Source organism: Leptonychotes weddellii, chromosome 2 (genome assembly GCF_054177405.1).
Source record: "Leptonychotes weddellii isolate Sample4059 chromosome 2, ASM5417740v2, whole genome shotgun sequence".
In the NCBI taxonomy this organism is placed as follows: Eukaryota; Metazoa; Chordata; class Mammalia; order Carnivora; family Phocidae; genus Leptonychotes; species Leptonychotes weddellii.
Window position 1 is genome coordinate 123,382,004 of NC_138370.1, and position 24,533 is coordinate 123,406,536.

The 24,533-nt window shown below is 40.3% G+C and overlaps 3 protein-coding genes across 5 annotated transcripts in view; 2 read left to right on the forward strand and 1 right to left on the reverse strand.

The window, feature by feature from the left end:
• Positions 1-7,251, reverse strand: part of ART3 (ADP-ribosyltransferase 3 (inactive)) — a 147,564-nt gene extending 140,313 nt beyond the window's left edge. For both annotated transcript variants that reach the window (XM_081812977.1, XM_081812975.1), the window contains exon 1: positions 7,099-7,251. The gene's annotated coding sequence lies outside the window, so the exon portion shown is untranslated. The remainder of the gene's footprint in view (positions 1-7,098) is intronic.
• The window catches only part of PPEF2 (protein phosphatase with EF-hand domain 2), a 213,795-nt gene that overhangs the window by 72,702 nt on the left and 116,560 nt on the right, over positions 1-24,533 (forward strand). The gene's annotated exons all lie outside the window — the stretch shown is intronic.
• CXCL9 (C-X-C motif chemokine ligand 9) lies at positions 7,210-17,489 on the forward strand. Of its 2 annotated transcripts, none has more exons than XM_081812984.1 (4): positions 7,210-7,423; positions 13,278-13,404; positions 15,374-15,458; positions 16,507-17,489. In XM_081812984.1, exons 1-4 carry the CDS (start codon positions 7,225-7,227, stop codon positions 16,609-16,611), a joined length of 516 nt encoding a protein of 171 aa, XP_081669110.1. In that variant the 5' UTR covers positions 7,210-7,224; the 3' UTR covers positions 16,612-17,489. The 2 variants fall into 2 exon arrangements, with proteins under 2 accessions (XP_081669110.1, XP_006744091.2); XM_006744028.3 differs by lacking the exon at positions 7,210-7,423 and adding an exon at positions 11,556-11,692.

The following is a 24,533-nucleotide window of genomic DNA, read 5'->3' on the forward strand; positions in this document are numbered from 1 at the left end:
GGGAGTGGGGGGGATGGGTTAGCCTGGTGATGGGTATTAAAGAGAGCACATATTGAATGGAACACTGGGTGTTATACGCAAACAATGAATCATGGAACACTACATCAAAAACTAATGATGATGATGTAATGTATGGTGATTAACATAACATAATAAAAAAACCTCAGAGACAAAGTGAGAATTCTGAAGAGGATTCAAGAGAGAAGGGACTCCTCACATACAAAAGATCTTCAGTAAGATTAACAGCCAATTTCTTAACAGAAATGATGGAGGCCAGAAAGAATAGGATTACATATTTAAGATGCAGAAAGGAAAAAAAAAAACCTGTCAACCAAATATTCTGTATCTGGCAAAATTACCTTTTAAGAATGAAGAAGAAATGAAGACATTTCCAGATAAACAGAAGTTAAAGGAGTTTGATACCACTAGACTTGCCCTACAAGAAATGTTAAACGGAGTCCTTTAGGCTAAAATGAAAGGACACTAGACAGTAAACTGAAGCAGTATGAAGAAATACAGAAAAATGGTAAAAGTACACAGTGAAGAAGAAGAGAGAGGAGGAAGAGGAAAAGGAGAAGAAAGGATGGAGAGTGAAGGTGGAGGAGGTGGAGGAACTGTCACTGCCTCAGCTATATTGCTGGTTAGAGAGCCCACATGGAGAAGTCTTCAGGGGCCAATTAATACCTGGGCTATACAGCTGGGGAAAGAGGCCACATGGAGGTGGCCTGTGATGCTATTTCACTCGTCCAGCACAGCCAAGCCTTCAGATGACTCCAGACCCAGCCACTATCTGATGGCAACTGGAGAAAAATCACTATTTAGCAAACTTTAGTGGGAGAGTTAGATATTAATTTGGAGGTCAAGAAACTTAAATCCATAATTTAGCTATTGTTGATAATGCTGCTATAAACATTGGGGTTCATGTATCCCTTCGAATCCACATATTTGTATCCTTGGTAAATACCTAGTAGTGCAATTGCTGGACCAAAGGATGATTCTATTTTTAACTTCTTAAGGAACCTCCATGCTGTCTTCCAGAGTGTCTGCACAAGTTTGCAATCCCATCAAGAGTATAAGAGGGCTCCCCTTTCTCCACATCCTCATCATCTGTTGTTTCCTGCGTTAATTTTAGCCATTCTGCCAGATGTGAGGTGATATCTCATTGAAGTTTTGACTTGTATTTCTCTGATGATGAGTGATGTTTACCATCTTTTCATGTGTCTGCTAGCCATCTGTATGTCTTCTTTGGAAAAATGTCTATTTATGTCTTCTGCCCATTTCTTAATGATTATTTGTTTTTGGGGTGTTGAGTTCAATAAGTTTATAGATTTTGGATACTAATCTTTTATCAAATATGTCATCTGCAAATATCTTCTCCCATTCTGAAGGTTGCCTTTTAGTTTTGTTGACAATAGCCAAATAATAGAAAGAGCCCAAATGTTCACTGACTAATGAATGGATAAAGGAATTATGGTATACATACATATATAAATAGTGGGATATTACTCAACCATAAAAAAAGAATGACATCTTGTTATTTGTAACAACGCGGATGGAGCTGGAGTGTATTATGCTAAGCAAAATAAGTCAAAGAAAAATACCATATGATTTCACTCACATGTGGAATTTAAGAAACACAACAGATGAACATGGGGAGATAAAAACAGGCAAACCACAGAACAAACTCTTAACTATACAGAACAAACTGAGGGTTGCTGGAAGGGAGGTGGGCAGGGGGATGGGTTAAATGGATGATGGGTATTAAGGAGGGCACTTGTAATGAGCACTGGGTATTATATATAAGTGATGAATCACTAAAATCTACTCCTGAAACTAATATTACACTACATGTTAACTGAATTTAGATAAAAACTTGAAAATAAAAAAAAGAAACTTAAATCCACTCTTTATACGGTATCAGACAATAATTTATAGTTTGAAATACTCAATTATAGAATACCTAAAAACTACAGGGCACCTAGCTGGCTCAGTCAGCAGAACATGCAGCTCTTGATCTCAGGGTTGTGAGTTCAAGCCCCACGCTGGGTGTGGAGCCTACAGAAAAGAGAAGAGTGCCTGGGTGGCTCAGCCAATCGTCTGCCTTCAGCTCAGGTCATGATCTCAGGGTCCTGGAATCAGGTTCTGCATCAGGCTCCCTGCTTGGCGGGAAGCCTGCTTCTCCCTTTCCCTGCCTCTCTCCCTGCCTGTGTTCTCTCACTCTGTCAAATAAATAAGTAAAATCTTTAAAAAAGAAAAGAAAGAAAAGGAAAAAAAAAAATCTATACATTACAGAAATAAACAGAAATCAATATTATGTAAAAATGAAAAACTTCTAAACATTCAAGAGCAAAAAATTAAAATAAAAAGGCAATGAGCCTAATGGTATTAAATATAGATGGGGAGGGGCGCCTGGGTGGCTCAGTTGGTTAAGCGACTGCCTTCGGCTCAGGTCATGATCCTGGAGTCCCGGGATCGAGTCCCGCATCGGGCTCCCTGCTCAGTGGGGAGTCTGCTTCTCCCTCTGACCCTCCCCCATCTCATGCTCTCTCTCTCTCTCATTCTATCAAATAAATAAATAAATAAAATCTTTAAATATAGATGGGAATGTAGGGTCAATGAAACTATCATTCACGGCTGGTGGAAGCATAAACAGCATAAATTAAGTTGAATATACATACACTCTATGAACCTGCAATTCCACTCCTAATAATACACTAAGCAGAAATGCATATATATATATATATATACATATATATATATGCACCAAAAGATATGCACAACATGCATAACAGCAACTTTCAGTTTAGCCCAAAAGGGGAAAAAAATCAAAATATCCATTAGCTGAATATATACTTTGTGGTAGGTCATACAACAGAATTCAACAGAGCAAATAAAATGAAACTCCTCCATCATGACATGGATGAATCTCAGAAACATTTAGTCGTAAGGACGAGACACTAAATAGGACATACGTAATGCCATTTATATAGTTCAAAAATAGGCAAACTCATTTGTGATATATCTCTGGGGAAGAAGGGAATGATACCGTCATGCCACTGAGAGTGAAAATCCAGAGTCACCCATGATGCTGGTGCAGGTTTCTATATATATACGTATTTTTCCCCTGTACATAGGTTGTATTAGTTACTAAGGCTGTCACACAAAATACCACAGACTTAGCAACTTTAGCAACAAATTTATTTTCTCACAATTCTGGAGACTAAAACTCCAAGATCAAGGAGTCAACAGAGTTGGTTTCTTTGTGAGACCTCTCTCCTTGGCTTGTTGGTGGCCCTCTTCTCCCTGTGTCTTTACATGGTCTTCTCTGTACATTTCTGTGTCCTAACCGTTCTCATAAGGACATCAGTCATAATGGATTAGGGTCCACCCTAATGACCGCATTTTAACTCAGTTACCTCTTTAAAGACCCTGTCCCCAAATACAGTCACATTCTGAAGTACTGGTGGTTAGAACTTGAACATACCCATTTTGAGAGGACACAATTCAGCTTAGAACATGCAATATACTTCATTCAGAGGGGAGGGAGGTGGGGGGATGAGTGAACCCGGTGATGGGTATTAAGGAGGGCACAAATTGCATGGAGCACTGGGTGTTATATGCAAACTATGAATCATGGAACACTACATCAAAAACTAATGATGTACTGTATGGTGATTAACATAACATAAAAAAAAGAACATGCAATATACTTCAATAAAAATTAAGAAAAGACAATGAAATTAAAGCAGATATTTCAACTGAAAATGGATTAAAGCTTCCTATTCAAAATATGGAAAGAACTGACATACATTTATAAAGTTAATACTCTGACTCCACTTGACAAGTGATCTTGAAAAGACAGAAGATGTAAATATTAAGACAAGACAAACTAAAAGGTCAATAAGAAACTGAAATAAACATTGATCTCAGGTGCCAAGTTTCACACATTAAATAAAAGTAAATACAAACGACAAAGGAATTGGGAAACTGGTACATCAGATGGGGGCATTACAGAATTAATCTAATCTTTCTGGCAAGTAATCAGTCAAAATGTTATAGGAGATATAAAAATGTTTTTTTGTTTTGTTTTGTTTTAAAGATTTTATTTATTTATTTGAGAGAGAGAATGAGATAGCATGAGAGGGGGGAGGGTCAGAGAGAGAGGCAGACTCCCCGCCGAGCAGGGAGCCCGACGTGGGACTCGATCCCGGGACTCCAGGATCATGACCTGAGCCGAAGGCAGTCGCTTAACCAACTGAGCCACCCAGGCGCCCGATATAAAAATGTTTTTAACCCTTGTCTCTATACTTCCAAAAAAGGAAAATATCCCAAGAATGTAAAATCTTTGAAAAAATAAGAGGTTTTTTTGAATTAATAAAATAGAAACAACTCCAATAGAAACAACTCCAGTGCTCTGAGAATAGACTACAAATATAAAAAACCATTTTAAAAATATATAAACTATGTAAACATAATGAAATGTTTATGTAAAATAAGATTATTTAAAAATATTATTTAGTGACAAGGGTCAGATGTGGATATAGATGTACCTATGTGTTTGTGAATCTCCTCACCTCACTCCTTTGGTCAAAATTCTTGAAGGTTTGCTCACCGCATAGGGATTTACAAGGCCCTTCACCCTCTGGTTGCTGCTATATTCCTAGCCTCATTTCTCCCCACTCCAATTTTATCACTGTACCCTTCACCCTTACCACAGTTCTTACAGTTTCCAAATTTTGGCATCGTTTTTCTCATGCTTCCTGCGCAAAATGCCTCCCCATCCACCTTCTTCTAGTAATAAATTCCAACCAACTCTCCCTTCCAAACCTAATTCAACCAGAGCTGTGACTTTTTATGTACCTCTAATAACTGACTGCAATCCTTTATTATACCACTTCCTCTAGAGTAATCACTAATTTAAATGCCACTTTCCCCCCACTAAACTGTGAGCTCTTTGAGGGCAGAGATTATTGTTCATATTTGTGTCCTTAGAGTCTAGAATTGTAATAAAAGCTTGATAAATGAAATAAATGAATGATAAACAGTAAATTAAGAGTCTCAAGAACATGGACTTTTTTCTTGTAAAGTTACCTAGATAAGGAATTTTAATGTAAATCACTTTAAATAAATATGGGTTTTTATTTTATTTTATTTTTTTTTAAAGATTTTATTTATTTATTTGAGAGAGAGAGAATGAGAGACAGAGAGCATGAGAGGGAGGAGGGTCAGAGGGAGAAGCAGACTCCCCGCTGAGCAGGGAGCCCGATGCGGGACTTGCTCCCGGGACTCCAGGATCATGACCTGAGCCGAAGGCAGTCGCTTAACCAACTGAGCCACCCAGGCGCCCATAAATATGGGTTTTTAAACAAAAATATTTTCTCCCTCTTCAGGATAATTTTTCTTCAAATTAGGCAGCAGCTTCTTAATAACTATGGTAACATGTCATCTGACAATCACGGAGCAAAAATGTTGTGTTACTGCCAGCATTCAGTCACAGCTGTCCTTTATTTTTTTTAATTTTTTGTTATGTTAATCACCATACATTACATCATTAGTTTTTGATGTAGTGTTCCATAATTCATTGTTTGTGTATAACACCCAGTGCTCCATGCAGAACGTGCCCTCTTTAAAACCCATCACCAGGCTAACCCAACCTCCCACCCCCCTCCCCTCTAGAACCCTCAGTTTGTTTTTCAGAGTCCATCGTCTCTCATGGTTCATCTCCCCCTCCGATTTCCCCCCCTTCATTCTTCCCCTCCTGCTATCTTCTTCAATGATATTCTAACATCTCCTCTCAGGATAGTTTATTAACAGATTTAACCTAGTCCTTCAGCTTTAGATAAAAAATATAAGCCAGGAGGCCTGATATAAGATCAGTAAAGGAAGAATTTGTTCCTTTCTCTTTGTTATCTGAGATGTGGACACAACTATGATTTGCCTGCAGACACCTTACCATATTTTGGAAGGAAGAAAGGACTCCCTGCATGGGGGGAAAAAAAGAGGAAAAAATAAAAATCAGAAGGCTAAGTAGGGGCTTCTGAGACTTTCAAGAAATAAACCCTTTTCAAGTCAGCATCCTTTAATACTAGCAATAGCTGCTGAGCGAAGGGGAAGTCCACCCTGTAAGAAATTCAAACAGGCCTGGGGATTTCATTTTGAAAGAAACTTCCCCTTTCACAAGTAAAAGGAAGACTTATCTTTACTGTGACAGAGTCTGTAAAACTGTACATAATTAAACAGACCACACTAATTCCACAACCAAAAAGGACGAAATGGGGAAGTCCGGGAGCACACATGAAAACATAATCCTGTCTCTGCAAGGCTCTTGAGGGTTACATCAACATTTGGTTTCTTGGGGAATAGGAACTGTTGGAAGCAAAACAGGTTAAAACCATGTCCAAAGGGAAAATGAGAATTTATTGTTGATGCCAAAGTGCTGATAATCCTTGGCGCCTTTCCCAGGACTGTGAGAAATGCCTGCAATATCCTCTCGCTGGGTTTCTCTTTCTCCTAAAAGCCCTATCTGGCCATAAATGACACTTCGATGGGATTTTCTCCATCCTGCCCAGACAGGAAAATGTTTTTTCTCAGAGCTTTCAAGACAACTTCCAAAAGGCGGCCTGGGAAACAAGTGACTGCACCGCTGGGGTGCGGGGAGCGGCCCCAGCCTTCGTCTATTTCTACAGGTCACGCCAGCCCGCGCACGCTTCGTATAGAATAGTCCCGGCCACTCAGCCGCGCCTCCAGATGAGCCCTCCCATTCAGTTTGTTAGCAGAGGAAAGTAGCCCCTTCTGTGTAATAAACAAGATGGGCCTTCCGTGGCTCCTAACTGACCCCAGCACCTCTTTTCTCTTGTCCAAAAGGCCTTCTCCCAGTCACCACAAACTGCGGTGGAAGGACCCTCCGAAGCCTCGCCCGGCAGCCCCAGACCCGATAACCAAGCGCTTCCGGCGTCAACCCAAGCCTCGTGTGGAAACTGCAAAACAGGCCCCGCTCCCGGCGTCGTTCCCCCCCCCCAAGAAACGCAGCCTCTGGGGGCAGCAGGCTGTGGGCCAGACGGGGCAGAGAGGCGAGATCCCGAGGGGCACAGCCACTACCTTTCTCCCAATGTGCTCCTCTGGCCGAATCAGCACGAACAGCAGGAGAACCCAGAAGCAGCACCAGCGGCGCGAGCTGTGCCTACAGCCTCCCCACTGAAAGTTCTAGAAGCGGGCTAGCTGGGCATGCGCAGTGCGCGCATCTCAGCCCCCAGGGAGGTCAGCTGGTCCACCCCCCAGGTAGCGCTACGCACGCGCAGTGTCGAGGCGGGCCGAGAGCCTTGGTTCCCTCACGCTTTCCCTCAGTCCTGTGCGCTTGCGTGGATCCTCGAAAGCCTTCCCTGTTCTTGTGGAAGGAGATTGCACCATAGGATTGCAGGCAAAGGTAACGTTGCCTTCGATGTCAGCTCATGGTGCTGCGAGAGCAGATGTGGGATCCTGACCGAGTCTGGGAGTCAGGAAAGTCTTCCCAGGGGAAATGCCAACCTGGATAGTAAGGTGGTTAGGATTACTAGTAGGGTAAGAAGGCAGAGCAGGCACAGCATTCCAGGCAGGGAAGCGCGTGAGCAAAAACTGCGGTGGGAAGGAGGCATGTGTCCCTTTGAGGAACAGAGGGAAGAAAGGGTGTTGGACCAGAGTTATGCAGGAAGAGCTTGGAAAGGTGGACAAAGGCAGGCCGTGCTGGACCTTAGTATTTATACTAAGAAAATTCCATCTCCCTTTCTTTGCCAGAAAGAATGATCTCAAGCTTTGTGATACTTGGCAGTTGACTATGAATTGCTGCCTTTAATTTTAACAACCTGTGGGGACAGTAATAGTTTTATCAGCAGAGGGAACTGAGGCTTGCAGAAGTATTTTGCACAGTCGTTAAGTAGCAAAGCTGGGACCTAAACCCAGCTCCACCCTATGCATGGCTGCAGTCATTACCAGAATTAAGCATAACCAAGCGAACAAGCTGTATCAAAGGTCACAACAGTTTTCTTTGAAGAGTATTCTGCATCGGCCCAAAAATGTGCACCATGTTACAGAAAATGCTATTATGTTCCCCATTATCCTATATGCATTCTCAGTGGGGTGAGGAAGGAGATTGCTCTCAGGTGACAAAAACTGGTCCTTGGAGAGACTAAAAAATCTTAGATAATACACTGATTAGTGGCCTACTGAAGTTTAATCCTACAAAATCTTATTTATTAATATTTAATCATTCTCTTTAGGGAGAAATTTAATTTAATTTAGAATTCAATTTAATCTCATGGGAGTCAGTAACCAAAAAAAAAAAGTTAAGAAATGTTGTCCTGACTGGGAAGGGAATGTGCTATGGCAAGTGCTGTGAATTGTGTGAGACTGATGAATCACAGACCTGTACCCCTGAAACAAATAATACATTATATGTTAATTTAAAAAAATACATTTGCTGAAGGAAAAAAAGAAATGTTGTCTTGAGCTCAAGTGTCCATGAATTGATGAATAAAGAAAATGAGCTATATGTATACTATGGAATATTATTTGGCCATAAAAAAGAATGAAATGTTGCCATTTGCAACAACATGGATGGAACTAGAGAATATAATGCTAAACTAAATAAGTCAGAGAAAGATAAATACCATATGATTTCACTCATATATGGAATTTAAACAACAAATGAGCAAAGGGAGAAAACGGAGAGAGAGGCAAACTGAGAAACAGACTCAACTAGAGAGAACAAACTAATGGTTACCAGAGGAAGGTGGGTGAGGGATGGGTTGAATAGGTGATGGGGACTAAGGAGTGCACTTATGACGAGCCCCAGGTGATGTATGGAATAGTGGAATCACTATACTGTACACCGGAAACTAATATCACACTGTATGTTAACTGGAATTTAAATTAAAACAAAACAAAACAAAAAAGAAATGTTGTTTCGCAATACTGAAACCTCCAAATCTTAGTGGATCAACCAGAATAAACATCACATTTCCTGACTTCCAATGCAGTTTGGTGTGGCCATGCGAATAAGTTCTGGACCACAGAAGGTGCTGCAAAGTGATAAGTGCAACTTCCAAGATAGGTCTAAAAATGAGGAACAGGCCCTTTTTCTGCTTTCCCACCATCCTGTCCTTGGAAAGTGGCCATGGTGGCAAGCCCCCTTCAGCCATGTGCATGGAGACACCAACCTAGAGGTGGCAATAAAGCAAATGATAGAAGGAGCCTGTGAGATTTCCATGAAGCAGAACTACCGTATAGGCCTTAGTCTACCTGATTTTGTCAGGGAGAAATACACTTCTGTTTTAGTCACTTTTAATTTGGGTCTCCAGTACATGTAACAGATCCCTTACTCCTTTTATATTTTATTATTGTGGTTTAAAAAAATACATAACTTCAAATTTACCATCTTAAACATTTTGAAGTGTACAGTTCAGTAGTGTTTTGTATATTCACACTGTTGTACAACAAATCTCAAAAACTTTTAAATCTTTTAACACTGAAACCCTATACCCACTAAAAATTAATTTCACCTCACTCTTTCCCCCCAGCCCTTTGCAACCACCTTCCCACTTTCAGTTTCTGAGATTTGACTTCAGATATTTCATATGAGTATTTGTCCCTTTGTGACTGACTTATTTCACTTAGCATAATATCCTCAAGGTTCTTCCATTTTGTAGCATGTGACAAGATTTCCTTTTTTAGGAGAACATAATCTGTGGCACCAGTGTGGCTCAGTCAGTTAAGCAGCTGCCTTCAGCTCAGGTCATGATCTCAGGGTCCTAGGATCGAGCCCTGTGTCAGGGTCTCTGCTCAGCAGGGAGTCTGCTTCTCCCTCTCCCTCTGTGCTCATGCTCTCTCACTCTCACTCTCTCTCAAATAATTAAATAAAATCTTTAAAAAATGTTTAAAAAAATGGAACATAATCTACTGCATGTATATATTACATTTTATTTATCCATTCAAATGTCAATGGACATTAGGGTTGCTGTGCCTCTTACCTATTCTGAATAATGTCAAATGAACATGTGTGTGCAAATATCTCTTCAAGATCCTGCTATGGAGGGGTGCCTGGGTGGCTCAGATGGTTAAGTGTCTGCCTTCGGCTCAGGTCATGATCCCAGGGTCCTAGGATCGAGTCCCGCATCAGGCTCCCTGCTAGGCGGGGAGCCTGCTTCTCCCTCTGCCTCTGCCTCTCTCTCTGTCTGACTCTCACGAATAAATAAATAACACATTAAAAAAAAAAAAAGATCCTGCTATGGATTCCTTTGGACATATTCCTGGAAGTGGGATTTCTAGATCGAATGGTAATTCCATTTTTAATTTTTTAAGGAACCTCCATATTGTTTTCCATAATGGCTGCACCATTTTACATTCCCACCAACAGTGTACAAGAGTTCCAACTTCTCTACATCCTTTACAACACTTGTGGTTTTCTGGGTTTTTTGATAGTGGCATTCTGATGGGTATGAGGTGATATCTGCTGTGGTTTTGATTTGCATTTCCCTAATGATTAATGATGTTGAGCATTTTTTCATGTGTTTATGGGCCATTTGTAAATTTTGTTTAGAGCAATGTCTATTCAAGTCTTTGCCCACTTTTTAATCCAGTTATTTAGGGTTTTTGTTGTTGTGTCGTAGAAGTTCCTTTTATGTTTGGGATATTAACTCCTCATCAGATAGGCGATTTGAAATTACTTTCTTCCATTCTGTAAGTTCCTTTTTTACTGTCTATCATTTTCTTTGATCTATAAAAATTTCTAAGTTTGATATAGTCCCATTTGTCTTTTTTCAACTGATCCCTATACTAACTAGTCTAACCACTTAAAAAATAATAATAAACTGTAGCAGCAGTGATATAAAAAACAAAATGGGGGCTCCTGGGTGGCTCAGTCAGTTGAGCGTCTGCCTTTGGCTCGGGTCATGATCCCAGGGTTGTGGGATCAAGGCCCATGTCAGGCTCCCTGCTCAGTGGGGAGTCTGCTTCTCCCTCTCTCTCTGTCCCCAAACCTGTGTGTGCATGCACTCTTTCTCTCTCTCTCAAATAAATAAATAAAATCTTTTAAAAAAATGAGCTTACAGTAGAAAATGACCTGGTCTCTGAGGAAATTAAGATGCTCATTGTTTAAGATTGTTGGGTAGACAATAGAGAAAAAATAATTGTAACTATATATTATACAGAAGAATATTTTGTAAATAGTAAGAAAATTGGGAAAAAATGTATTATTTATCTGACTTTAGTATTTTCCATCCAGAAACAACATCTCCAACCCTTACTGTATAATATTATATTCATTATAAAACCTATTCTTCACCCAGGTGAGTAGCTGTGAGTGTGCTAAAGGCTGCCAATGATGCTGGTTTCACATCCTTACTATAAACTACCCATTTATATGAAATGGAAATAAAACATGCAGAAATTCCCTTGGATCTGAGAGTAGGGTTTCCCCCAGCACAGTTAGGTTTGTGGTCAGTTTAGCAAAGTCAGCTAACAACACCAGCCAGTCAGAGTTCAGGAGGGAAATGGATTTCCCAAATAAATATGATTCCCAAGAGCATGTTCTCTAAAGAAATCTTCAGGCGTGAAATCCAATACAGGAGTGATTCAGTAGAACTCCATTCTACCACTATGAAGAAAGGTGGTGTTCCTCTTTTGTTGAGTATCATCTTCCTGACTCTGATTGGAGGTCAAGGTAAGGGGTTCTGAGTTATATTAGGTTAGTAAAGTCAGAAATGTGAATTGCTATAAAAGTCTCTTGATTTGCCCAACAAAGTTGATTGCATGCATCAGAAAGTGATAGGAGTCATTCATAAAAGCTTCTCAGTGATGTAGTTCATTATCCAAAGTTCATATCTAAGACCTGCCAAGTCAAACATAAATCTTCTAAGTCTAAGTATGTGAATTCCTGGCATGTAGTAAGTGTTCAGTAAATGTTTGCTGAACTGAGTGGTAATGAGATCAAAGAGTTTGTCTCTTAAATTATTTTTGTAACCCTGATATTGTTTCTTGATAAGTATGTCTGTGGTTAACCAATTAAGGGTCCAATAATCAGAGAGATCCCAAATCTGTATTGCAACCACCTTTGGGCAAATTAATGAACTTTTCTAGATTTCAGTTTCAGCTGTAAAATGGAGACTTTATAGTTACGTTTTTTCTACCAATCACACAATGTGTGGCATATAGTAAGCACTGAATAAATATATGTTGAACGAATTAAGGAATTAAGGAATGAAGATAGTGTATTTCAAAGAGGTTTTAAGAGTTTGAAGTACTATCGAAAAACAAGGCAGTGGGGAGGATGAGGTTGGTGGTTGTAATTGGTTATTATAAGTAGAGCTTTCTGTCCAAACCAACACCAACTCCATTCCACTAAGGCCAGATAATAAATGGCTTTGGGAGTTGCTTAAGAAATTGTGGCCCACATTGCACACATAAATCGGTGTCTGTGTGTCTGACCTGTGATAGGCATTTATTAAATACTGTGAAAATCTCCTTTCCTACGATTGTAAGATACGGTAGTTAAGAGCAGTGCATTTGGACTCAAAAAAACCTGAGCTGAAACCGTGCACCTGCCCCCTAAATGCTGAATGACTTTGTTCTTTATATAACTTCTTTGAACCTTAGCTTCTTTATCTGTAAAATGGAGACAATACCTCTTTCAAAAGTTTGTGGTAATGATTAACAGTGTAGGTTCACAACTTTTTTCAGGAGCTTTTCTGGTGTAATCTAAAACTGGCCCTTTTACTCACAAGGCAGGGAGAGACCAAAAAAAGAGACAGGCGACTCCAGGTTGGTAGGTGGCAGTTTTAATAATAGCAAAGGAAACTTACATATGGACTTGTCTTGAGCAGCAGCAAAACAAATGGATCCCCATTTGGGGGGGAATCTCCTGCCCACCAAATCTTAAAAACTTATAAAGAGGCCCTAACTGGCCTTAGTCATGTATTCAGGGTGGGTATTTTCAACATCATGTCACCATCTCAAGGCTATGTCCTAGAAGCAGCATCTGGGAGCCAGAAAGGCAAGTGGAACCCACACTGTAAGGACAGGGGAGAGGAAGAGAAGTCTTCAAGGGCCAGGTCCAGCTCACAGGTCAATTGGTGGTAACTTTATTTTTTTTATCACCTTCCCCAACAAACATACTCAGTAAATGACAGTAATAATTATGACTAAGTCAAATGTATAATTTCGACGGATCACCTAAATTGAGACATTGCCTTAAATCAATGTTTTTTCTTTTTCTTTCCCTTTTTCTCTACCCTTTTTCTTTCCCTTAGGAGCCCCAACAATGAGGAATAGACGCTGTTCCTGCATCACCACCAGCCAAAGAACAATCCAGTCAAAATTCTTAAAGGACCTTAAACAATTTGCCCCAAGCTCTTATTGTGAGAAAACTGAAATCATGTAAGTAAAAACTCATCCAACATGCATGCACCATATTGGCAGGAACATTAAATTTATGTGTGATATTACCCTTAGGACCCTTGCCCGTATAGACACTTAAAATTCAGATGGTTGCCCCTCCATAAATGTGGTCTACTTTTTTTCTTCTAAACAACAAGGAATTTCTGGTAGACATTAAAACCAAGGATAATATATCACCAAGCATGTAGAAAATGTTTAATGCAGATAACTCAAAAGAAGAAAATAAAAATCATTTATACTTCTACCACCAGTGACAAATACTGGTCACTCCTTGGCCTACAGTCTTCCAAATCTCCCTCGTTTGCATTTGTGTACATATATATATATATACACACATATGTAATGTATATAAACATAAAAAGAAAATTATATGTTACATACTCTTTTATAGTCTGCTTTTTCATTAACACTATATCATGAACATTTCCCCATGTCAGTAAATCTTCTGTAATATCATTTTTTCTAATAATGTCATTCCTAGTGGCCAAATTATATTCCATCATATGGGTGTACCATAATCTATATGAGCAATGCCTAAATGTAGATTATTTCCAATTTTTTGCTATTGAAATCAAACTGTAACTATGACAGTATTGTGTCTTTAATAATAACTTTCATGGGGTGTTATACGGAAGTGTTGAATCACTACATGGTATACCTGAAACTAATATTACACTATATGTTAACTGGAATTTAAATGAAAGCTTAAAAATAATAACCTTTTTAAAGATTAGAATTGCTAGTTTCAATCTTTTGAAATCTAAATTAAGGCTATCTACAGAATGGCTATTCTTCCTCTCAGATTATACAGAAAAATTAAAGAAAAAATTTTTTAATTATTCCTGGACAGTCTGCTATAAGTAATTTAAAATAGTCAACCAGTCTGTTAATCATGTCTTAAAAAAATTTTTATGTTTTAAGGAATTTCATTAGAAAGTTAAGCAGAGGGGCGCCTGGGTGGCTCAGTCGTTAAACGTCTGCCTTCAGCTCAGGTCATGATCCCAGGGTCCTGGGATTGAGTCCCACATCGGGCTCCCTGCTCTGCAGGAAGCCTGCTTCTCCCTCTCCCACTCCCCCTGCTTGTGTTCCCTCCCTCGCTGTGTCTCTCTGTCAAATAAATAAATCTTAAAAAAAAAAAGTTTAGCAGACCTCATGCTGATTTTCATATTTTCTGGAAAAAAAATAGCTATATTGACAACTTCTCTATTTTGATTCTTCACTTAAACATAAATGGCTATTTTCACCACAGCAGAACTAATATTATCTTTAGCTATAAGCTTCTCTCATTGCATGTACCTATTGGATTTTTAATTTTTTTATAATAATAAATATTACTTTAATTATTTTAGTCTTAGAAATGTCTTAGAAATGTAATAGTCAGGGACTAACGAGATAAAAATCTCATGTAGCCTTCCAGTGGAATATTATGTAGCCATTAAATGTGTATTTTCAGGGCGCCTGGGTGGCTAGTTGGTTAAGCGACTGCCTTCGGCTCAGGTCATGATCCCAGGGTCCTGGGATCGAGCCCCACATCGGGCTCCCTGCTCCTCAGGGAGCCTGCTTCTCCCGGAGCCTGCTCTCCCTCTCCCTCTGCCTGCCACTCCCCCTGCTTGTGCTCTCTCTCTCTCTGTCAAATAAATAAAATCTTTAAAAAAATTTTTTTAAAAATGTGTATTTTCAAAGAATATTTAATGACATTGGAAATGCTCATGTGATAATGTTTTTTTTTAAGTTAAATAATTTAGGGTTGTGTGTTCTAGAAATTTATCTAAGTCCCCTCACTCACTAATAAGACAAAAAGGCAGGAAGGAAGACTGGAAGTCTCAGATGCTTATTGTGATGACACAAATACATTCTAATTGGGGGATTAAATTCTGGGGGTAAGATGAGGCATTGAAAGTATTGAAAGTAAAAAAAAAAAAAAAATCTCGTGCTATTTCCTTGGCAGTGCAACAATGAAGAATGGGGATCAAACATGTCTAAACCCAGATTCAACAGATGTGAAAGAATTGATTCAAGAGTGGGCAAAACAGGTCAGTGACCAGGACAAACAAAATTTTCTTTCTTTTAGAAATTAACTTTCAAAGACAAAGAATCTATGTAGTTTCTTTAAGGATACATTTTTTTTTAAATATTATTGTGCTTCTACTTTGTTCCTAGAATAATGTCATCACCGTGAAGTATAATTGTATTTCTGCATATAGTATCACTTGTCTATATCCCCCACTAGAAGTGTTTTCCATGGGGAGAGGGAGCTTACCTTTCTTATTCAATAAAATATATATGTATTGAATTGAAAGGAAGACACTGAAGATGGAAAGGTAATAAGCTATGGTCCCTTCCTACTGTAGCAGATGTGCTAACAATCATAGTACAATGTGAGAAATATAAAGATATGTACCAGAATCTTGAAGATCATAGAAGGAGTAATCCTTTTCCTGGCCCAAGGAGGGGCAGGGAGAAAGTGTTAAGGAAGACTTTTCATATGATTAGGGTCTTGAAGGATAAGTATTTCACCAAGAGAGTAAGGACAGCACGAAAAAGAAGCATGGCATCATGAGAGCTTGCTCTGTTCAGGGAGCCTCAAGTAATGTGGCTGGAGTTTGTGTGAAGGGAGTGAAGAGACTGAGGTAGAAAAGTAGCCCAGGACAAAGCCAGGAGCTTGGCTTCTGGAGTCTGATGATCTAGTGGTTCTGCCACATATAGCAGCCATTGGGCAAGCCACCTTCTTTGGGCAAGCCACCTTCTCCAAGCCCCAGTCTCCTCCTCTGTAAAAAGTGGGATGATAATAGTACTAGCCTCAGAAGGTTGTAGTTTGGACAAGCAGAGTTGAAGTAAGGGCAGTAATAAGCCAGGAGAATAGACAAAAGAAGACCATTAGGAGGCTAATGGCCTCCTCCTCAAAGTCAGTAAAGTAGAGAGAATCAAAAGGAGCCCCTTTGAGAGGGAGGCAACTTTAAACCATTTTTGAAGATTAAAAAAAAAAACACACACACACAGTTTGGAGAATCCAAATATAATATAAGGAAGGAAAAATGGTAAGATAAAGGAACATTACTCTTGTTTTCCTTCTCCTCACAGGTCAGCCAAAAGAAAAAGCAGAAGAAAGGGAAAAGATATCAAAAAAGCAAGAAAGTTTTAAAAGTTAAAAAATCTCAACATCCTCATCAAAAGAAGACCACATAAGCAACCACTTTACCAAAAAGTGCTTTGTGTTAAAAAGGTTCTTTTTAATTATACTGAAATAATTCCAAAAGGGGATGGCATCTTAATACATAAGCTTTTTTTTTTTTAACTAGAGAAGTTTAAGCATTGTTGTGAAATTGTAATTAAAGCTAGAAAGTTGCTTTTAAAATCCAAATGCTAAGAATTGTTAAAGGCTATAGTTTGACTTTCTTCTTCCACCTCTAACCGACTGAATTTCATCACGCTGGAGACCACAATCCTAACACCCACATCTGACAAATGCTCACACGATCACATCCTATACACAGTCACATTCCACACACAACAGCTGGCTGGAAGAGCAGTCCTGTACTTCCCAGGCCACAAATTCAAGCCTCCAGAGAATATTTTGAGGCATGTGTCAGCAAGCCCCAGCCTGTCCACATGCTAGGAAGCCAAGCAGTTTGGAATCGCGCTGGACCTCACCAAGCTGCCATGGCCATCCAGCATCTGTATTCGAATCTGCCTACAGACCTCACAGTGTATCTGAGAGACCCATGCTGGTTGTTTCTGGGGACCACCATTGAAGAACACTAGCACTTGGCTTTCAGAACCTTACATCCAGTTTTTGAGGACATGGGACTCCCATCTTGCCTCTCCAGGCTCACCATTGTATTTCTCATTGTTCACCTTTGCTTCCATCAAGCCTGTTCTTCACTGTCTCTGCTACACAGGTCATGTCCTCATTCACCTGGGTCCGTCCACTCTTCTTCACTCTTTCCCCAGTACTCCACAGGAATGCCTTCTTCTCCCAATTCATCCTAGTTTGACCCAGTCTTTGGCTCAGTTTAATCCTGTCTCTTAAATAAAACCTTCTGGACATTTGAATTATCTTAAAACTCCAGTTTCACTTGTGGTCTGTATCACACAGGTGAGCACTTAACTGTTTTCTAATACTTTTTTTGCATGCTTATTCTATTTCTCCAATCAGATTGTCAGCTTCTTGAGGGCAGGGGGCCACAGTTTATTTCCTTGAATCTGTCACCAGGCCTAGTAGACTGTGAACTAGGTTTTGAATAATTCCTCAGTTGCAGTTTTTACAGGTAGGAGGGCAACCAGACCCTCTCCTTAGAACAGGAATTGGCTATATTGACTACGCCATATTGTCTAACCCCTGGTAACCTCTTTTACTCATTATCTTCAGGCCATTGTCAGTACAGGAATAAGAGGTGATGCAACATTCTTGCCTTATGACAGGATGTTAACTCAGCCTCTCCAACAAATAGGAAGAAAATGTTTAAAACACAGGATATTCTCAACTGTTTTCATAAAATAGTGCAGGATACCTAGAATCATAGAATCTTACAGTAGGAAGGAGCTTTATTGTCCAACCTTTCCCCACCCAGTACAAAAATTCCTTCAGTACCATTTCTGTCAAGCCTCAGTTTTCTATGTCTGGCAAGAAAGCCACCAAGTGCCTTTTGAAAACTCATTGTAGGTAAATATAAATTTCATTGTCCATTTAACCTGTTTCAGTTTGTAAAGTATTGTGATTATCAATTACCACACCACGTCTCATGAGGAAGTGTGGGTATTAAGATACCAAGAGCTGGAGGGAGCAGCAAATCCTGTTAGTGGAGACATGGCTGGTGCCCAGTTAGCTTCAACAAGGCTTGGAAACCCTCTTGAAGAGGAGGCTCATGAATTGTGTAGGAGAGAACATCTTTGGCCAGAATTTAAACTTACACCTACTTTGTTAGATTTTGTCACTTCTTACACTGCAGGTGATTTTTAATGCTGCCTAGAGGTGATTCCATCCAAACAGCATCTTGTCTAATCGTGAAACTCTTTAGCTCCTTCAATATGTAACCCCTGAAAACTCCAAGCATTCCATAGTTTGAGAGTCTGTGACCCAGTTACCTTGTGTCTCACAAGTGAAGTGAATAAGTGCATAGCAAATAACCAGAGACCACATCTTTGACTAAGTACCTATGACACATATGACATGATAATCATTCATTACTTATATATACATGTATACTCTCTAAGCAATAATTAAGTTCAAAGCAGTTTTTGCATATATAACTTGTACTTTCAAATATTTTCTTTACTAAAAGACAATAGTATCAATAAATAGACCATTGATCAGAAAACAAATACTGATGTTTTAGCGTCTCGAATATGTACCTCAACTATTACATGTTTAACAGTAATTCTTACATGTCCTTATTCACTTTCTTCCATGTGAGATAGGGTATAATTAAGAGAAAGACATATTTTTATTTATTTATTTATTTGTTTATTTATTTATTCATTTATTTATTTTTTTAAGATTTTATTCATTTATTTGAGACAGAGAGAGCACAAGCAGGGAGGAGGGTCAGAGGCAGAGGGAGAAGCTGACTCCCACTGAATGGGGAGCCTGATGTGGGGCTCGATCCCAGGACCCTGGGATAATGACCTGAGCTGAAGGCAGCTGCTTAACCAACTGACACCCAGGTGCCCATGGAAGCCCTATAAAAAGCTCTTTGGGAACAGAAGAAAAACTTCAATTGAAAATATGACAACAATGAAGAGTTATATAGAATGCAATTTATTTCCTAATCCTGAAAGATAATGCTATTCCAATGAGATATATACCCAGGAAACAAAAGATGCCCTCTTTTCCATATTCTGAAAGTATATATATTTATTTTTTTTAAAGATTGTTTATTTATTTATTTGACAGAGAGAGAGCACAAGCAGGTAGAGTGGGAGAGAGAGAAGCAGGCTCTCTGCTGAGCAGGGAGCCCAACGTGGGGCTCAATTCCAGGACCCTGGGATCATGACCTGAGCCAAAGGCAGACACTCAACCACTGAGCCATTCAGGTGCCCCGAAAGTACATATATATTTAAATATTATAAAGCCTCAAGTAGTTTTAGTGGAGATCTAAACATAGGATAAGTTCTTTAAGGGTCCAGGAAACTAAGTTGGAGATATTATGCAGTGTGGACTAAGAAGGTTGAAAATGTACAAAGAATATCAGCCTTGTCCATTTGAGGTACACTTGAGAGGCAGCCAGAAAGGTGTGAAGTTTGGGCAGGTAGCAGCTGCTGACAATGGACATGACTCCCTGCAAGGGCCTTAACCTGAGAGACTACATGATGCTGTGGAAAGAGCTAAGATTCTGGATTCTGAGATACCTGGGTTAAGATCAGAAGCCCACCACTTATTATCTATATGACCTTGGTTCAAGTATACTGTTTAACCTCCCCATGCACCAGTTTCCTCATTCAGGATTGTTGTGAGGAATGGGCCCAGCATAGATCTGATGCATAGAAAGTACTGTGTCAGTCCCAACCTTCTGTGACCACTCGCTTCTGCTGTACCTTCCTTGCAACAGAGAGCTCCACATCTCATACACAGAGAGACGTTCCCAGGACTGAAAAAAGTATGTTGGAAAAATGAGGCAAAAAGCTCACCTGACAAGTTCTCTGTATCTACCTTTTTATACTCATAGTCCAGACCATTATTGTCCCTTTCCTGGACTATAATAGCTTCCTATTTTCCCTCCTGTCTCTTTTAATCAACTTTTCTCTTGCTTCCTTACCATTCTGATGGCCAGAATGATCCTTTCAAAGCACAACGCCTAGGATACCACCCCTTTGCTTAAAATACTGTAATTTATAATTAAATCAAATATACCAGGGCCTACAAAGCCCTATATGACTTTAGGCTCTGCCTGCTTTTCTGACCATCTCCCTCCATCCTCCCCTTTGCTTACTGAGCCTCAGCCTCACCTTTCTGTCTCTCAAGCACACTGAGTTCATTTCCTTCTCATGGCCTTTGCACACGCTGTCCCCTGTCGTGCTGGGTTGTGCTGTATCAACTTGGTTAACCTGGGAACTCTGTTTCCCGGAATCTTCTTCCCCGTGTGGTTCTAAGTCAGAATTAACCAAAGAGGCACTTGTGTGAGATTTGGAAGACGGAAGTGAGAGGATGGCCATTACTCTTGATTAGATATAATGATGGATGCAGTGGTATCCAGGGGATTCCAGCTTGCCCTTGCTCTCCTCTGTGTTCCCTTCATCTTCGATGACTACTGGCCTCATGACTAACAATGGTCCCAAACCCTCCAGCGGATACTTGGAAGTGCACCCACAGAAGCAGGCGTTACACAAAAGTGACAGCTTCCCATAGGCCCCTAGCAGTCTCACTGGACGGGTTGGGCTTCTTGGATTTTCTTACAAGCTCTGATTTGTCCAGCTGTACCAGTGCTCCTGAAGGATTGATCAGTGACTTTTTCTCCAATTCCCTGAATATGCTCCCAGACTTCTACTTCCAAAGATCCTTCCTCATCTGTGTGAGATCTGATTCTATAGTAAACCCTTTATCCCCGTAATACTCAGATAGCTTCTGCCTCCCTGATTGCCTGTGCCTTCTTCTTTGCATGACTGTTCCTGCCTCATTGTTTGAGCTTCAGCTCAAATGTCATGTCCCAGAGTCTCTGTCCCTTCTCATCCTTAATGAAATAGCCATCCTGGGACCCTCTCTATTGTAATGCTTTCCAAAGTCAGGCGTGTGCACCCTCTGGAATGGATGAAATGACAATATTTGTAACATTTTTCCTTAAAAAAAAAAAAAAAGAAAGAGCTAAAGATTTTCTCTAAATCTGAACCCAGCAGTTGATATTGGTACCTTCACTCAAGAGCATTTGTCAGGTGGTCATGTGTCACGTGGAGATTTCCTGCGGAAAAAGTGAGACATCCACAATTGGAAGGCATTGACACATACCCTCACTCAGTCACTTCCAGCATAGCAATAATGGATCGCCACTTATGTGGGCATGGTCTTGTCTCGCTAACTCTGAACAAGAACCGGGATTATGAGGATTATAAAATAAAGTGCTAACTGAGCCAACGTTCACAAAATGGGCAAGTGGCTTTAAAAGATTCCTACTAAGAGGGGCGCCTGGGTGGCTCAGTCGTTAAGCGTCTGCCTTCGGCTCGAGTCATGATCCCAGGGTCTTGGGATCAAGCCCTGCATCGGGCTCCCTGCTCGGCGGGAAGCCTGCTTCTCTCTCTCCCACTTACCCTGCTTGTGTTCTCTCTCTGGCTGTCTCTCCCTGTCAAATGAATGGGTAAAATCTTTAAAAAAAAAAGATTCCTACTAAGAAATTCATATGCAAGTTAATACTAAGAATGCAAACATAACCTAACAAAAGAATAAAACACACATGCAGAGGATGCCTGTTATAATTTTATCTAGAAGGACACACAATTTTAAAGATCTGGGAACTATAATCTGTTTCTCTTTTATCACAATCTGATAAGTCAGTCAAACTTCATCATAATCTGAAATTATCTTTTAAAAATATTTATGTAGTTATTGCCTGGCCCCACCCTACCACAAACACTAATTTAAGTTTCTTGACTGCAGAAAACTTTGTTCACCACCGCATCCAGAGTGTCCGGCACTTTGGAAGTACTTAATACGTATTTTTTTTTACTTAAATGACATATGCTTCACCCTAAATTATCTTCCAGGCCTTTCCCAAATCAATCTCAACTACTCTTACCACTATCATTTAAACTTACCATGCTCACTTTTGCCTTCAGCTTTGCTGATGCTCTTTTATTCATCTGCTCCCCTCACCCCTCACCCCCATCTGACTCCCACCCAATTCATGATTCAAATCTTGCTTTCCCATTCCACCCAGGACTCCATCCCAGAATGTTCCTGGACACACTGAAATCCTTCCACTATGACTACCCTGTCGTAAACTTTAACAGTAAGAATTTTTCCCTGATTTAAAATTTAAATTATTTTGCTACACCAGAAAGCAGTTTGTATCTGAACAGTTTTTGTATTAGAGCAATTGGTAAAGGAATCAGTAAAATATTTAATCTGTAAGCTGTACTTGTGAATTTAAATGTCAGTGATCTCTAGGTCAGTTCATTGGGAAAGCTATTTGAGATTTCTTTATTGCTCCTGGGAAAACAGAGAATTGCTTGCTTCACAGAAAGGAAGATACAGGGGGAGGTTGCAATTACAGATGCTTTCTTTTTTGGCCTGTATAGAGAGAAGATGAAATTAAGTGATAGGGGAAAAAAGCAACCTTCCTTGCTGATAAGGAGTTAATTAGCTTCTTGGTAGTCACTGGGCCAAGATCACTTGAGGCATTTTGATATCAAGTTATTTTAAAGTTCCCAGGAGGATTTTTGACCCTACATTTTAAGGAAGTAAGTAAATCACAAAAGAGCCATCAAATCTAAGTCTGTGAATAACATTATGAATTGGACAAAACTGAAAAAAGATTAGAGGGAAAGATGTCAGATTATCCATAACTATTTGCTTTCTTTTTTTTTAAGATTTTATTTATTTGACAGAGAGAGAGATAGCGAGAGCAAGAACACAAGCAGGGTGAGTGGGAGAGGGAGAAGCAGGCCTCCTGCAGAGCAGGAAGCCCGATGCAGGGCTTGATGCGGGCCTTGATGCCGGGCTCAATCCCAGGACCCTGGGATCATGACCTGAGCTGAAGGCAGACGCTTAACGACTGAGCCACCCAGGCGCCCCAACTATTTGCTTTCTTTAAAAGCTTGCTATATGAGGGGCTCCTGGGTGGCCCAGACGGTTAAGCACTGGACCCTTGATTTCAGCTCAGGATCGAGCCCTGTGTCAGGCTGCGTACTCAGTGGGGAGTCTGCTACTCTCTCTCTCTCTCTCCCCTCCCTCTCTCCCCCTGCCCCTGCCCCCACTCATGCTCTCTCTTTCTCTAAAATAGATCTTTTAAAAAAGCTTGCTAAGGGTGCCTGGGTGGCTCAGTCGTTAAGCGTCTGCCTTCGGCTCAGGTCATGATCCCAGGGTCCTGGGATCGAGTCCCACATCGGGCTCCCTGCTCGGCGGGAAGCCAGCTTCTCCCTCTCCCACTCCCCCTGCTTGTGTTCCTGCTCTCGCTAACTCTCTCTCTGTCAAATAAATAAATAAAATCTTTAAAAAAATAGAAAAAAAAAGATTTTAAAAAAAAAGCTTGCTAAATTAATAAAGAAATTTCATCCTTTAAATATAGTATTTTATTATACTGTTGCAAGTTGACTGTTTTCATAAAAAATTTGTTTTGCTTTAAAAAAGGCGAGGGAGTTGCTTGTATCCCCATCTCAAGGGAACAAGGCCTTGGCCTCTGCCTTCTGTGCAGAGCACAGGACTGATTAGGCCCAGCCACCTACCACAGCCTTTCTTAACCATCAGACAACCTGAACTTCCTCCAGCAGGAGGAACTGAACACCAAATTCTGTAATTATGAGAGGAGAAATGTCAAAATAAACCATATAACAGGAAAAAAGTTTTGTTACTTAAAAGTGTGATCAATCATTTCTATAATATTACCAACAGCAGAATTTACTTCAAGGCTAGATAGATCTCTCTGGTTTGGAGCCTTGGATTAGGGCCAGATTGGCATAGGAGTTTTTATGGAATGGAAATCAAAGCAAGAGTGAGCTAAATTTCTCTGAAAAACAAGGAAACAGGAATTATCTCTGGCAGCTGGGGAGGGTGTTGGGGATCCTGGGGCAGCAAAAAGAGAGGAAGGAGAGGGAGATGGGAAGGGGCACAGCCGGCTGGAGTAAAGGTAGAGAAGAGCAGTGGGAAATTTCCTGTGGCGGAATGACCAGCTTTAAAACATTGCTGTGTAACTTTCGGTGTTAAATATGAGCCTTCACGGGACTCTGGAAATACTGGGAAAGGTTTTGGATTTCTCATTGGTGAATAGAGGCTTGCGTCACCCTACTTGGATATTGAAGGTAACTCCAGAAGGCCACTTGGGTTATGTGGCAGCCACGGAGGTCTGCTGCTCGGATCACCGTGCAACAAAGAGCTTGCTGTTCAGCTGCAAGCAGGCCAGTTAGCCGCAGCTTGCCTCACATCAGATTTCAGGCAAAGGTCTTACTGGACAGCTTCCAGCCAA